Raw genomic sequence first — 16282 nt, forward strand, 5'->3', positions numbered from 1 at the left:
TAAAGATAAGCTGTAATATTTTCGTAGATTAAATTTTGATCATGGAAGAGTTCCATAGCATTTATCCAGCTCATGTCTATACAGTACTAATAACCATTTGCAAAACAAGGCAACGCTTTCAAAAGTTTTGTTAAGCATTTAATAGCTCTTTGTTCCTAATGCCAAACTTCCTTCAAAAGTCCTTTTTCTGTTCTTCTGAACAGCAAACACAATAAAACAAACATTTAAGGATGGTGTTACAATTCACACAAAAAGATTGCATTTGTGTACAGATTGCATTTGTGTTTGATTATGATAGGAAATCAATGCTTTAGTTTGAAATGCAAAAATGTAACAAATCCTAAACATGTGAAATTAATGCATCAGTGTTTGTTGCTGTGCTAGTTAATCAAGTTGACATTATATCAAAATTTGTTTAACGCACAAACTTTTAAAAAAATCAATTGTTAATTATTCTCTATTTAACACTTATTTTTTAAAGAAGACTATTACAACCTGAAAATGTCACATTCAACCAGGTCTGATGGATTTGGATCTGATGAAAAGTATGGACATGCTGACAGCATCCATCCATCCGTCTGTCCATCCATCCATCCATACATACATACATACATACATACATAACTTAAGCAACTACCCCTAACAGACCCTAAGCCTAACCTTAACCCTACAGTAAGTACAAATAGTTAATATGACTCAGTAGCCTACTTATTTGTGTAATTACACTGTAACAACATCACGTTAAAATAAAGAGTAACTATAAATACATTTGCATAAATGAGCCGATAAACCCCTTCCTACCCTATACACTTCTCAGCAATATAAAAACATAATATGCTGATAAATGTACAGTGATAGTTACAATGTACCAATAGAAAGATATTTTAAGCATACACTGTACGTTTGAATAGACACTGAAACATACAATATAAACATTGACAACATTTAAAACAAACCCTTTATGAAATAACGGCAGAGACATCTGTAAAAATGAACCTTTAAAGTTCGTAGAATATTAAAATGTGGAATTTTTGTGAAAATATACTGTAAGTTTCAGTGTCTATTGTACACTTTATACGAATACCTAAATAAAAATGGGATCACACTGAAAACCAGGATACATGTCAGATCTTGTTTTTTGATTAATGCACAGTATATCCCCGTATTTTTCTGAAACCTACTGGGAACCTCTAACTCTTTATTCCAGTAATCTCATTTTCTCTTTCCACTCCAGGCGTCATGGAATACATATGGAGTAATGCTTGTAGCATTGATTCATAATATTTGTGCCAACCCTGGATACCTCCTGCAGAGGATAAATGCTCTTTCCCTCTATTGCTCTTTCTATCCTTTTGCCAAGACAAGAGCACGTCCCCAGGCACTGATGCTTTGACGAACCGCAAACAGTGACAAAAAACAAACTCTGTGTGTCTGAATATGTACAAAGACAACCAACCCGTGCACTGCATTATTCTGCTGGAGAGCTTTTCTACTCTATGTGCAATGAAGTACAGATGGTCAATAAAACAGTGAGAACTGGGTGAAAGTTGACTGGAGCAGTTTTGCGATTTGTGCACACATTAAAATTTAAATGCAATCCGTGTTAACTAAATTTACACTGATATCTTCATGTATCAGCAAGCCCTATGCTCTTTTTGTCATGCTCTTGTGACTTCATGATGCAATCACCTTTGTTATACTACGCACATTGTTATCTAAATCACAACAGTAGCCTTTTCCAGTGAGGCAGCTGCCATCTATCAGCAGGTGGGCTGAACATATCATTGGTTTGGTTTTTCATGCATATTTCTATTTTGACTGACCATTTTCAATTTTAATGACACTTATGCCCAAAAAAAATTCATTTGTACTGAGTTTCAGTCTGCTTAAGCAAAAGTTGAAAAGAAGGAATTCTGTGTTACAGTTTGTCTTCTAACCCAGGCCCGAGTTGCTTTTGAGGTCGGGTACAAATATGACATACAAAAATGCATGCTATAGGCCCATTTGTATGTATGATTAATCATCAAAAAAATCTTTATCTCGTTTCAAACACACACAGTCTTTTTCCTAAATGACAATGGTTCTGCGATGTCTATTAAACCTTTGAAATTACAATCACACCTGAACATTTAAATTTGTTCTGCCGCTCACTGTAAAAAATAATCTGATCAAAAAGTTATGATAACTTATATATGTCATTAACTCAGACATAACATAATGTGTTATGAAATTTCAGCTCAATTGTTTGAGTTTTCAATCTTTCAATTTAGGTTCATAAGTTACTTCAATGAATCACAAATTACAGGTGATTGAATGAACTTGCCATTTTAAATTAAGCGGAGGACAGCTCTTTGCGCATGTGCGGGAGACTACAGACGACGAGGCCACGACAAGCACGTTTTTCGCGCCTGCAAGCAGTCACACTTCAAACGGCCAGGTGCCTCATTTTTCCATCAGACAAGACGATCGGGTTGGCGTGAACAACTTCGCTATTGGTAAGTGTTCGTGTTTTGTAGATATTATGAATGTGCGTTGATGAAACCAATAACGCGATTAACGTTACCTTTTGATATGTGCGGCAACTGTGATGTCATTTAAGCGAGGCACATTTCAGCGGCCGTTAATGTTAGCTAGAACACGTTTGCAGTCTTTTAGTTCAGTCAGAGACGGTTGATAAAGCTTCATCTGAGACAATACCAGTTTTCACTGTAAACTGTTGTAGAAAACACCATTTCTGATAGACCGTATGTCAAGGCCAAATAACGTTAAGTTACACTAACGTTACCGTTCAAAAGTTTGGGGTCAGTCAGATTTTTATCTTCTGCTCACCACGGCTGCATTTATTTGATTAAAAATACAAACAAAAACCGTAATATTGTGAAATAGTATTCCAATTTAAAACAGCTGTTTTCTATTTTAAAGTGTGTATGTCAGGTTAAATTTTTTTTTTAGATATATTAAATAAGGGTTAGATATCTGAGTGAAAATGTAATTAGCATTAAAATTATTACTGTAACTGCCCTGCAATAAGATTTATAGCCATTTCTGTCAAGGTCATATTTTTAAAACAAGGGCTGAGCTGTGACGTCATACAAGGGAGTCGCGCCAACAAAGTTCTATTGAAGTATGGAGAGTTTTGAGTCTGAGGAGATCCAAAATCCCCCTCAAACCTATACGATGGCCCACAGCCATACAATTTTGAGCCTCCCAGGCGGGAGACAGATGAGGAGCCAAACAGAAATGTAAATAATTCATATCGAAGAAACATAAATATCTGGTGTGAAGAAGAACCAGTGGAGAGTTGGTCAGGTGTCTGGTAGTATAGGCATAACTTAGCGGTGGAACGGTACATGTATTCGTATTGAACCGAAACGGTACGGGCGTCACGGTTCGGTGCTTGAATATACACGGAGAATACACGGTATGAAAATAAATAAAACTCGCGTGCAAATTAATTCATGCGGAACTAACGTTGGCTTACTGTTATACGCGGGTTATTTAGGGACACCTAATCTGTAGCTCCGCCTTAGCTCTGAAGCTCCGTGGCTATAATGAACAGCCTGCGGTGTCAAGATTGCAATGCTGGAATATGTTGGTGTGTGTGTGTGTGTGTGTGTGAGAGAGAGAGAGAGAGAGAGAGAGAGAGAGAGAGACGCGGGCGCGATCGACTGCTTCAGTAGCACCGTAGGCACCGCATCAGCTACCAGTCTCGGTTTTAAATCCCATTTTATAACTCATGAGATCTCCAACCGCGTAGTCCTTCTCAGTGAAATGGGCGCTGCAAATGACCGAAGTCTTGGATACCGAGGCAGCACTGAAGTCAGCGCGTTTGCTCCGAATAAAGTTGACCCAGGCACGGAACACAGTGGAGTCTGTGACCGGTTTTAACGGTGTTTTTGCACACAGCACAAACGCAGTAATTCACCATCGTGAAAATACACCTGCGTATACTAACGACCTAACTTAAATAACTAACTAAATAAATGTCCTAATCACTAATTCTCTCGCTCTATCACTCGTACAATTATCAACACAGCTCAGCGAGCTTGGGAGACGTCTCCCTGTTATGACGTCAAACGATTCGTTTGGGGGGATGGGCAGTTTTAAGTGAGGACTGAAAATAACGAACTTTTTCATCTTATATTCTGCCTTTAGGAATCGAAAAACATACAAAACAATACATCAACTTGTCAAACGTGTATTTCCCCTCACTATTTTGTGTCAATCATAATTAAAAATTTAACCTGACATACACACTTTAATATATTTTAAACTGTAAATTATTCCTGTGATCAAAGCTGAATTTTCAGTCTTCAGTGTCACATGATCCACCAGAAATCCTTCTAATATGATGATTTGATGCTCAAGAAACATTCATGATCATTATCAATGTTGAAAACTGTTGTGTACAATTTTTTTTCAAAATTCTTTGATGAATAGAAAGTTAAAAATAACAGCATTTATCTGAAATCTAAAGCTTTTGTAACATTAAACACCATTCAAAAGTTTGGGGTCATTAAGAATTTTTATTTTATTTTTTGGGGAAATAAATAAATTTATTAATAAAATAAATAAAATAAATCAATACTTTTTGACTGTCCAGATCCCCCTGAAGGACTGAGTGATGAAGACATGGAAGAAAAGCGGAGGATGATGGAGGTACATCACACACATGCACATCACACATACCTGTCTAATATTACTGCATACATACCTGCCTATATTATACTAACTACCTACACTTTGCTTTTGTGTCTGTGAAGCCTACTATTTTGTCTTAGTATGTGCCCTTTGTTCTTGTGCAATCAAATTCAGATGGAAGTGCTGAAAAAAGACCCAGATCACCAGCAGATAGATGAGCTGATGTCTGCCACGTTCTCCAAGCGCAGAAAGGAGATCGTAGGGGATCAACCTCTCGTTGGGGATGTCATAGCTAGATGGCCGGCCATGTTCTGTGAGAGACAGGTATAACAATAGACAACACAGCCTAAGATTAATCACTTACCATAATCCAATGACTGGATATCAATGTATGAGATTCTCTCCAGTAAGTACTAGAGAGTTGTCTGATACTGTACTGTGGTCCGTTCAGAAATGTTTTTTTTTAGTCCGAATGGTGGCGTGAATGTGCATACAGATAAGTGAGAGGATTGTGTTTAGTTTTACTGAGTGGATGAAAGCCTTTGACAACAGACCACCTTATCTTACTAAATTGTGACTCTATGCTTTGAAAAATCTTTTCTCTAATTTCTTAACCTTTTTGTCTTTTTTGTCTCCTCAGGTTCGGGCAGAGTTCAAAAGAGTCGTAAGCACAGACCTTCTTGAGTCGTTCCTCGATGGACTTGATGACCTGACACCAAGACTGCTGGAAGTGTACGAAGCTGCGACCAAGTCGGCAAAGAAGCCTGCACTGAAAGCCATTTTGGACTGTCTGAAGAAAGACGTGAGTAGACGAGCTGAGAATTGTAAAATTGGGCACCAGATGTTCGCAATAAAATCTCAACACTGCTTATTTTTGTCTTGTAGGACACAAACGAAAGGAGAAGGACTGCTGCTCTGCTGGGTCTGCCACACTACCTAAGAGAAGAGCCATCAGACATCATCAGGATGTGTGACGTAAGACCTTTTTCTGTCATGCATAACAGCCCATATACGAACGCACCCACCCACATATACACTTGCGTGCACACACACACCACTCACCTCACTACACCCCCCACACACACACACACACACACACACACACACACACACACACACACACACACACACACACACACACACACACACAAACAAACAAACAAACAAACAAACACACACACAACCTTTAACACAGAGCTTGGATTAGATACACTCATGGGTCTTGATAAAGTCCTGTGGCAGCAAAATAGTGATGATGCAGGGAGGGGTGAGGGGCAGAATAGGGATGGGGAGGATGAGGGTTGGGTGGAATAGTGGTGATGGGAGGAGGGAGAGGTAGAACAATGTTGGGGGAGGAGAAAGGGGGGGTAGAATAGGGATGGGGAGAGAACCCAGTGCAACATACACTTAACCCAGATCTGAGAGGACACTGAAGTTTTCACCCTTGCAGTAACCTTGCAACATTGCCCCTACAAACATGCACACTCACAACCAAGACTATTTTATTAGTTTGAAAACAAGGCTTATGATCACTGAGACTTAAGTAGCTTTGCAGAGCATGCACTTCTTGACCCAAACATTCACACTATTTTTTTCTTCTGCTTTTCAAGGCCCATGGTGAGACTCTGACTGCAGCCATGGAGGGGATGCAACTTGGCCTGTTGATAGGCTATGAAGGTGAAAACCAGGATGTATTTCCACGTGAGGTCTTCAATGAGGCAGTTGTGGTTGAGGAGACTGTTGTGCTTCACAACTTTAAGGATGTGCCATCCAGCTTTGCCATGCATTTGGGGATCATCTACTGCGTTAACCTTGAGTATCCACGAGCCATGAAGTATTCCTTTGAGTTCCTTCAGAGGGTAGTGATGAAGATCAAACCAGATCAAGCCTCTGCCAGAGTCCACGGCATCCGAAACAAGCTCCTGAGGTACAATTTGTAAACCATGCCCCACCCAAGAATACGATTGGAATTCATTTTTGCTTTGTTTCTGTTGACATGTATCAAGTCTCAAATATTTGAAAACAACTAGCTGCAGTCTGAAGTTTTACACACACACAAACAATCAAACACATACACGCACACAAACAAACACACACCACACGCAAAAACAACACAAACACACACACACCACACACATACATACATACAAACAAACACACACACAGAAACAGGGTTCATCACAGATTAAGACGATTAATGATTTATAAAAGTATAAATATTGAAATTTAAAATTTAAATGAATCTTTGTGCTGATTAAAATATAACTGATATTAAACTCACCAAAGACAAAGAGTGTTGTGTAAGGAAAAGCTAATGTGTTTAAAGGAAAGTATTTTCTATTGGGTGAATATGAATAGTGTTGTATTGGCTTAACATTGGTTTTAAAAAAATTTTAAAAATGTTTTGTACACACAAACACACACACACACACACACACACACACACACACACACACACACACACACAAAGAAACAAGCACACCACAAACACACACACACACAAAGAAACAAGCACACCACAAACACACACACCCACAAACAAACACCACACATACAAACAAACACCACACATACACATACATACAAACACACACCACAAACAAATACACACAGAAACAGGGTTCATCACAGATTAAGACGATTAATGATTTATAAAAGTAAAATTTAAATGAATCTTTGTGCTGATTAAAATATAAAACAGTTGAAACTGATATTAAACTTACCAGAGACAAAGAGTGTTGTGTAAGGAAAAGCTAATGTGTTTAATGGAAAGTATTTTCTATTGGGTGAATATGAATAGTGTTGTATTGGCTGTATTGGCTTAACATTGGTTTTAATAAAAAAAATGTTTTGTACACAAGTGTGTGTGTTTATAATTAATTGTTAAGTTAAAACAAGAAATTATTTTAGATCATCTTAACTTGATACCCTAATTCAAAGACATTACTTAATTGAAATTACTAAGTTGAACCCACTAATGGGGATAAGTGAACAGAATGCTCATTAATGAGTTCACTTTATTTTGAACTTGCATAGCAAAGTTGAAACAACAATAATTGTTTAGTCATGTTGACTCGCAGAAGGCAATTCACAGCTTAACAAGACTCAAAATAATGAGTTGAAACAATTCATTAATCCATTTTGTTTTTACTTGAAATTTTGAGGCAGCTGCTTAACTTATGCTTTTAAGTAGAACCAAGTAGATATTTTTTACAGTGCTGAGCCAGACAGAGCAGTGGTCAAGTAAGCTATATGTTTGAAACAGCTTCACAAAAAAAGCAGTATTGCTTTTTATGTGTTGCAAAGATCATAATAACAAAAGTACTGAGATAAAAGCAGTGATCAAAATGAGTAAATTACCTTTGAAACTAATGTTACGCCTCATACCTATTACATTGTTATGCCAGTAGGTGGCGACCAGTGACTGTTCAAATGTATTTGAAGTATCATTGAATCATTCATTCAAGAGAAACTCTGGACGAAACAAGTCTTGATTCATTCATTTCAAATGATTTTTTACATATTGAATTCGTTTAAATTAATATTGTTTTATAGACTCATTTAAAACACTTTTTTTAAATAGACTTATTTATACACATTTGGTGTGTTTCACAGTCCATGTGAAGTGTTATATCATCTGTATTAAATATGTCTCGCAAACCATTTCTTATCATACACAAAGCATCCTTCTTCATGAATCTTCTTTTTGTTACTTGTCTGAACAACATAATGCAACATTCACAATAATATTTGCTGAATTTCAAAGCAGTTTTATTTGCAATTTGAAAGGGTGTTTTTGATTTCTTAGATTCACTGGGAATCTTAGATTCCCTGGGAAAACCCAGACCACTCTCAGTTGTAACTGAGTTAGGGTCTGGCAAAGCTCCATAAACAATTCATTTCCACAGGGGCGTCACCAACGGACGTCGCTCAAATGGCTCTGGGTGCAATTGGATAGATCTAAAACCAATCAGAGCGACGGAGAAACATCTGAGACGCAAAACCCCGCCCTCGAACGGTTCTCGTCCAATCCTAGCTCAGCAACTGTAAGGAGAAGGACCTCCGTCAAACATTGCGATTTCAGCAAGATAGTGAAACGATGCGTATATGGCAGTGAGGTCTGCACGGGCTTAAGCCCGAACCCGAAATAATTTAACCTGACCCGAACACTACGGTTATATTTTAAGCCCGACCCGAGGTCCGTTTCTCACCTTTTTTTTTCCATTTTTTTTTCATATGCTGTATTTTATGATTGCTTGCAACTATAATTAAAAAAATAGGCTACATGTAGCCTACTAACACCGTTTCACTACGGCACTGCGGCCCCCTCACCAGTCAGCAAACAAGAGAAAAAAAGAGAAAAAGCACGGACTTACTAATTACGAAACTTTGATGTGGTTGAACAGGAACACAGTTACAAATTCCTCTGGAACTCAAGCATTAAACTTCAAAACGAAGTTCGCGCAGTTGCACAACTATTTACACAAATATATCCTTCTCAGTCGGCTACGAGTTATGAGTGAAGAGAACAGCATCGAGAGTTGATGGTTTCAGCGCGTCCTCTGATTGCAGTGTTGTGACTGAAATAGCGCGCGCGGGAGCACATGCGCAAAACAGTTTTGTAAAATGATATATGATCAAATAAAAATGATTGATATATAATTTTACAAAACTGTTTTGTGCTCCCGTGCGCTATTCTGTCTATCTGTCGTGCACTGGAGGATATGTCTGCTTCATTACTCCAAAAACAATCACTTAATGACGGGCGTAGTAACAATAACTAAGGGGCGTGGGCGGCTTTTGCGAACGGTCAATTCTCTGTTTGTGTTTTTCAGGAAGATGTAGCAATGGCTTCTGACGACTTTGCCGTTTTTGTAAATGACCATTTTAAATCGCTTGAAACAGACGCGATAGCTGATTCGAACGAGTGATGTTCCACGGCTCCACGGCGGCATCCATCTTTGTAATGTACAAAATCTGCGTCACCGTCGCTGCTCTGTCGTCATCGTGTAAAGCCCGCCCCAACGTTTCTGATTGGTGCCGCGATTTCGACGGATTGGAAATGGGTTTCAATGGGCTCTTTGCCAGACCCACTTGCAGAGCAAATCTAAATTTGCCGGAAGTGGTCTGGGTTTTCCCAGGCTACTGAATACCAACCAAGACTACAGAATAAAGGGACTTTGATACCAATTAACCAATTCACACTTCCAATCAACTCAGATCTTCCTAGATTAGATTAGATTAGATATGATTTGACTTGATGATATTGTTATACGACATGCCCAATTACAAGTAGAATTTTGATTGCATTTGTTTGCACATTAGGCCTCATATTCTCAGAGATTGGGGTCTTACGGTCACCTGATCATAAGGTCGTCGTTGTCTTGTTGCAAAATCCCAATAAAATTATCCAATGAATAAAAGGGAAAAGAGCAAGAAAATCCCTAAATGCAACATGAGTAAGAAACACTTCCATATTGATAAAAAGGGTAAAAAATGGTTTTGTGGCACTGTTGTTTTTACCCAATTATTTTTTGTTAAAGTAACACAGATATATTTATTTTACCTCCAAAACACTATTATATTGCGTTTAATTAACTTAACCTGTATAATTTTCCACTATACTTAATTATAAATCTTTAAACTAATGTAAAGGGTTTAATTTTGGAATTTAAAAAAAAACTAAGTTTACTTAATCTGTTTGCGTTGGATTACATGAATGATTTGTGTTGCATTATCTGAAACTGGGCAGTGCTTAGTTCCCAGCATGCTTTGCATATAGCTAAATTAAGAGAGAATAAATGTTGAAATTAAGTGTTATTTTATGTGTTTTTGAGAAAATGAGAAAAGAGGAAGACTTGATAGTGTGTAATTGTGTTTAATATTCGATTACATTGTGATTATTAGAACCATTTAAATTACAGTGGGTTACCATTGTGGAGAAGAGTTGAGCATTTGGTTAGGGTGCGGACTGATTCTAATAAGATAATTTCCTGTGGCTGAAGGAGCATTGTAAAACTTAACATTTAAAATGTTAATAAGTGCTCTTATTAGTTCATAGCTATAGTCTAGAAGTTCAATTGAGAAATCATTTAAATCCATCACACTTTATTTTGATCAGTCCAGTTTTAAATAAACAAAGCATTTTCGCTAAACTTAACCGGTTTAAGTTACAGAGAATCAATTTCATGGATTTGATTGTTCATTACTATTTTTTAATTCAGTTGTGTTGTAACAACACAAGGAGCTTACATAGAGTCAAACAAATCCATTAATGTTAATACAACTTAATTTGCTTGTGTGGAACCACTGTCCATAATTGAATTAAGTTATTTTAAAGAGTAATTTTTTTGAGTGTAGGCTGCATTTACATTAAATGGTTAGAATGACCCAATTTCGGATATGACCCACGAAGGAAAAAAGCACACGAATTCCCATATTCTCAGATCGGTTTCAGGCCCCATTCATGAGTGGAAATAAATCTGATAAGAATAGGATATGTGCATTTAATATCTTTCCCTGACAGTGCAAGTCGTACGTCGTTGAAAAAGCAATGGTGGTGAATGACGTCAACTCACACGACTCTTTTCAATGGCGCTATGGAGGACGAAGGCTCAACCCAATGTTTTGCTGACCTTTAAAGAGGGTGCGGAAAGCAAAAGCTTGAATTATAATTTTGTCTGCGTCCATAGCAAATCACGCCGTTTTACTTTCTTTTCTGCCTTTCCAGGTCAGTACGTCTATCTTGAGATGTTTCGCCAATTGTAGTGCAAATTCAGATATCATATATGGGTCACTTTTAAAAGAAGATGTAAGGTCATCAAAAAAAAGTCGGATATAATCAACAAATCGGAACTGGGCACCAATACCTGCAATGTAAATGCAGCCTTGGTGTCTCTGAACATTATGTTTTCAACATGGTTTCTTAAGAACAGTCGTTTCAGATGCAAAAACAAATGTGAATTTGCTCATCCCTAGAAATCCCTAGAGGAAATGAGTTTGTCTTTTGAAGGGCAAACAGACGAGATTCTATGATGAGCCTCCGCCAACTGCAAATGAGTATACCCAATCACCCAAGAAACGTGCTGACGAGTTGAAGCTTTGTATGTGAGGGTGGTCAGGTTTGGAGACCAAGTGAATTAGTGGGAGATCAACAGTACTTCCATGACATCATGTTTCTTTAGGGGTTTTATAACTATCTCTTAATCTTCTACAAGACTTTCACATGCAGTATGAGGTAACAGCCTGTTCGACCCTGGTGTTCCTCATTCAGAAATCTATAAAACTATTAGAAGGACATGTAATGCAGGAAGGATCTGCTAAATCTTCAAAACGAAATGGAGGAACTTCAAAGAAAGAGCACATCTTGTCCATTCCTCTTACTATCTGAGCTATAAACAAACTTCATAAAGGGATGTTCTATCAGAGCAGTTCTATTTGATTTTGTCCAAGATCCCTAATTTTGGATGACAGCACACTTGTATCAAAAGTGTTGTTGACAACACAGCCATGGCAACCACATCTTTCATCAGAACATTTAAAGGGACAGTTCTCCATCATTAGTGTCAGTCCAAACCTGTATGGCTCTTTCACCTCATTTTGATCACTTCCCTTTGAGTTCCATGAAAGAAAGTAAGTCATTCAGGTTGCATGAGGAATACATGAGAGTGAGTAAATTACAGAATACTTTTTTTTGTGCGAACTGCCCCTTTAAGAAGTACCCTGACAACCAACAACATGGACTGAAATGACTCTCTTTAATGGAAAAAAATGGAAAGGAAGCTTGCGAAGGCTGTTTTCACAAGTGCTACATAAGAATACATTGTGTCATCTCCAGTGATCAGTGCTACGGCAGCCTCTTCTTCACCTGGTGTGTCATCCTCTAACAGATGTGTATGGATGGCCAGCCAACAAAGAAACCCGATCATGACCGTATTGGGAGTAACATGGGTGGGACTGTGTAGGGGTCTTCGTTCTGGATTGGTAATACAGTTGGATCTAACTGAGGTTTGGCAGAGAGAGTTTCTAAGTTCTGCTTCCACACACACATTCAGCACAGGAAGGATGCCTGCAGAAACATGGAAAATCAAATTTTCTCATTAATAGTCTTTTGTTCAAGAACTAAAGGTCACGGTATTACATTTGAAATAGAATATGACATTTCTCCCCCCAATATCTTAGCTGTTAGCAGGACAACTGGCTGGAATTATTATTTTTTATTTCAAGGACATTTTTGTGCAAAGAAAAAGGATGCAATTTCCAGGAATAGACTTCCTTGTCTATTCATACATTTTATTTCAGTTGTTTACTGTTTAGAAAATGGGATTGCCATGGTGCCTCACTCAATGAGAATATTAAGAATTATATTTGTACCTTGCTAATAATTGTATTAATCACAAACACACACACACACACACACACACACACACACACACACACACACACACACACACACACACACACACACACACACACACACACACACACACAAAACTTGGATGGAACCAATTCGCAAGGGTACCCCAAATGTTCTATTTTTTTAATTTGTTTATTATTATGCAAATAGCTTAACCAGGATGACAGGAACAAGTACATGTTGAACTGATCCTGTTAAATTGTTTGCTAATAATATTTAGCCATTTCGTTGGCGTGCAGTGGTGTTTTGAGGAGGCAAAGTCCTCAGTTAAAAAAAAAAAAAAAAAAAATAAAAAAAAATCGAATGTAAATTCAAGTCCCAGTTACACTTAATGTTGTCACATTTCCTGGTTAAATAAACACTACATCAAAAAAGAGAAACCTAATGCAATTCTATTTGCATTACTAACTATAGCCTACTATGTAATTACAGTTTTTTACAATCACTTTGTTACTATTTTCAGAACCTTGGTGTCATTTTTCACAACTCTAGACACAAAACTCACAACCAATGATTAAAATGCACATTTTTCAAAACTCTAACCCTTTTCTCTATTGCTCGGATACAATACACATAAAACTTCAACAAAAATCACCTGTTCAATATGACAAAACTTAACATCAAAGTACTACTATTTCAAAAGGCAATTCACACATTACATTTCAAATGAGTGTCTATTCATTTCCTTACAATGATCTAACTATCAATTAATACAACTGCTCAAAATGATAAGTAACTGTTTCATTACTCTTAATGCATAGTTGTATGGAAACAGACAAACAATCTTCCATGTTTACAGTAAATCATGAAAGTTTCAAGATAACGAGATTCATTGTCACCAATTAGCGTGGAGCATGAACCAATTCGACTACAATATCCATGGATGTAGCCTAATATTTTACTGTATCATAATGCTTCATCAGACACGTGTCTATGGTCCCAAATACTGGACCACCTTTTCAGACTATTTACAGTATTGACAGTACTGCACTGTATAGATGCAGGCCCTTGTAATTGCTTGTCCAATTCTGCCAACTTGTTACTGATGATTGAGTGCACATTGTGTTATGAGTATATACTGTAAAGAGTTGATTGGGATCCAATTGCAAGAGCATAGTGATACGTAACATGGAGCCAGAAGGTGATGGAGGTCAAGCAGTAGTGGGAGGAAGACGAGGAAGACGTGTTGGTCAAAGGAATGGCAGGGGACAGGCACTCCTTCTGAGAGGTGGTCGTGGGCCTCGTTTGAGAGGTGTAGGGGAACGTGGTAGAGGACAAGGCCACGGACAAAGACAGCATAGTGTCCAATGAAATTCAGGCAATAGTTGTAGACCATGTCATAAATCATGGTATGACAATGACTGAGGCGGCTACATGATACAACCAAACCTCAGAAGGTCAACCGTGGCCTCAATAATCAGAACTTTCCGCAATGAGAATCAGTAAGTTATCAGCATGCACTAAACATTATGCTACTCTCAATTGTCAAATGACTGCATACCAATGTGTATCACAGAATAGGTGATGTGGCCAAGTGTCTTCTTACTCTAATGTTCCCTGTAGAATTGTGACCAGGCCAAATAGTGGAGGCAGAGGCAAAATTCTAACTGACCAACAGGAGCAGGCTGTGGTCGATTTGATTCGGGCCAGAAATGATATTCGCCTTACAGAAATTCGCCAATCATCAGCATTAAACATGTGAACAGCATCGATGTATTTATGTAGTACCATAATGAAACCTGTATCACCTATTTTGTTCTACAATATTTAATGATTGTACGAACAATGACACAGTGAAACTATTGGTTGCTTGTGTGTGGGTGATAGTTATGTTTCAATGGTATTTCACAGTAAATTTGTTTTTTGAACCAATGATTGTGCAAGTGCAAGATTTCTTTAAAGATGTGAATGCACAAGGCAATGTTTTGAACATTAGACAGCCTGTGTTACAAGTGATAACTGTTTTGAGTTTTGTGTCTAGAGTTGTGAAAAATGACATCAAGGTTCTGAAAATAGTAACAAAGTGATTGTAAAAAAAACTGTAATATTCCTATTATTAGAACCAAGTGTAAAATTCGTTATTTTTAATTTTTTTTACATTTATTCCAAATAATAACTAAAGGCAGTAACAATGTAATTTAAACAATGTATTTCATTTGCAGCTGTTCTTTTTAAAAGTCAACTTATGTTCACCAAGCTGATTCATGTTTTCAGGCCATTTTCATTTGATTTTGACATCACATAGCAGTGATATCTTATGAGTTGTTTTCTTTTTTTAAATGATAGTCTTCCCATTAACGCCATCATTTTGTTCATTCATGAAAACGGGGCAGGATTTATAGCACAAACCATTCATAACCAATCATATCCAATGATAGCGCGATGGAGGCATTGACCCATTCATTCTCAATTACCCCTCATCACTCCCACCTCATGCTTTAGGGAGTCTGTTAAAACGCAATGGGCTCAAGAGAGGAAAGAGAGATGCGGACTCCTGCTGTAACTTTACCTGCGGGTCTCGCTGTTGGACAGTGCTACTTTAGAAAAATGAGTGATTTATACATTTTTTAATGTCACATTTTTTAATATTTGCATTGGTTTATTTTTGATCTTTGGATTATTTTCTCATCCAATTTTTTTGAGGAGGCACTGCATCCCTTGCCTCCTTTGAGGAAACACCTCTGGTGTGGGTTACACATTTCGATTGTCCACTTTAGACATTTGACTAACTATGAGTAACTTTACTCTAGCAATTAAATGTCAACTAACTCTCAATAGAATATTAGTAGGCTGTTAGGTTAGGTTTAGGGTAAGGGTTTGTAGAATAAGTTGACATGTAGAACGTCTGTTGGGGGACCATGAAAATAAAATCAGATCTTAGATATCTCAGATATTAAGCAGACAGCCTTCTAATACTATAATAACTGTTAGTTGACATGTCGTTGCAAATTTAGTTAGTAGAATGTCTAAAGTGGACTATCAAAATAAAGTGTTGCTGGAACCTGCAATAATAGACTGCGCTGTAATGTGTCAAAATCTTTTTAAAAATGTTTTATGTATACTTGAGCAAAACAATTCTATAGTCGTTTACATCTTACATGTTTTCCCGTCACACATTTTTACCCCACTTTACAGCAGACAATATGTAATTGTTGTAGAAACAGATATAGACCACTAGAACAGTTTTGTCTGGCGGGATGAAAAGCATCTCTAGTAGAGTGTGTT

At 37.5% G+C, this 16282-nt stretch overlaps 1 protein-coding gene across 1 annotated transcript; it reads left to right on the forward strand.

Moving 5' to 3' along the window:
* Positions 1-2165: 2165 nt before the first annotated feature.
* Positions 2166-6582, forward strand: LOC307005896 (uncharacterized protein). Its single transcript, XM_079626405.1, has 6 exons — positions 2166-2495; positions 4604-4659; positions 4816-4965; positions 5282-5443; positions 5527-5616; positions 6252-6582. Exons 2-6 carry the CDS (start codon positions 4633-4635, stop codon positions 6579-6581), a joined length of 759 nt encoding a protein of 252 aa, XP_079482531.1. The 5' UTR covers positions 2166-2495; positions 4604-4632; the 3' UTR covers position 6582.
* The last annotated feature ends 9700 nt before the right edge of the window (positions 6583-16282 follow it).

This window comes from Phoxinus phoxinus (assembly GCF_949152265.1).
Source record: "Phoxinus phoxinus genome assembly, chromosome: 10".
Lineage (NCBI taxonomy): Eukaryota > Metazoa > Chordata > Actinopteri > Cypriniformes > Leuciscidae > Phoxinus > Phoxinus phoxinus.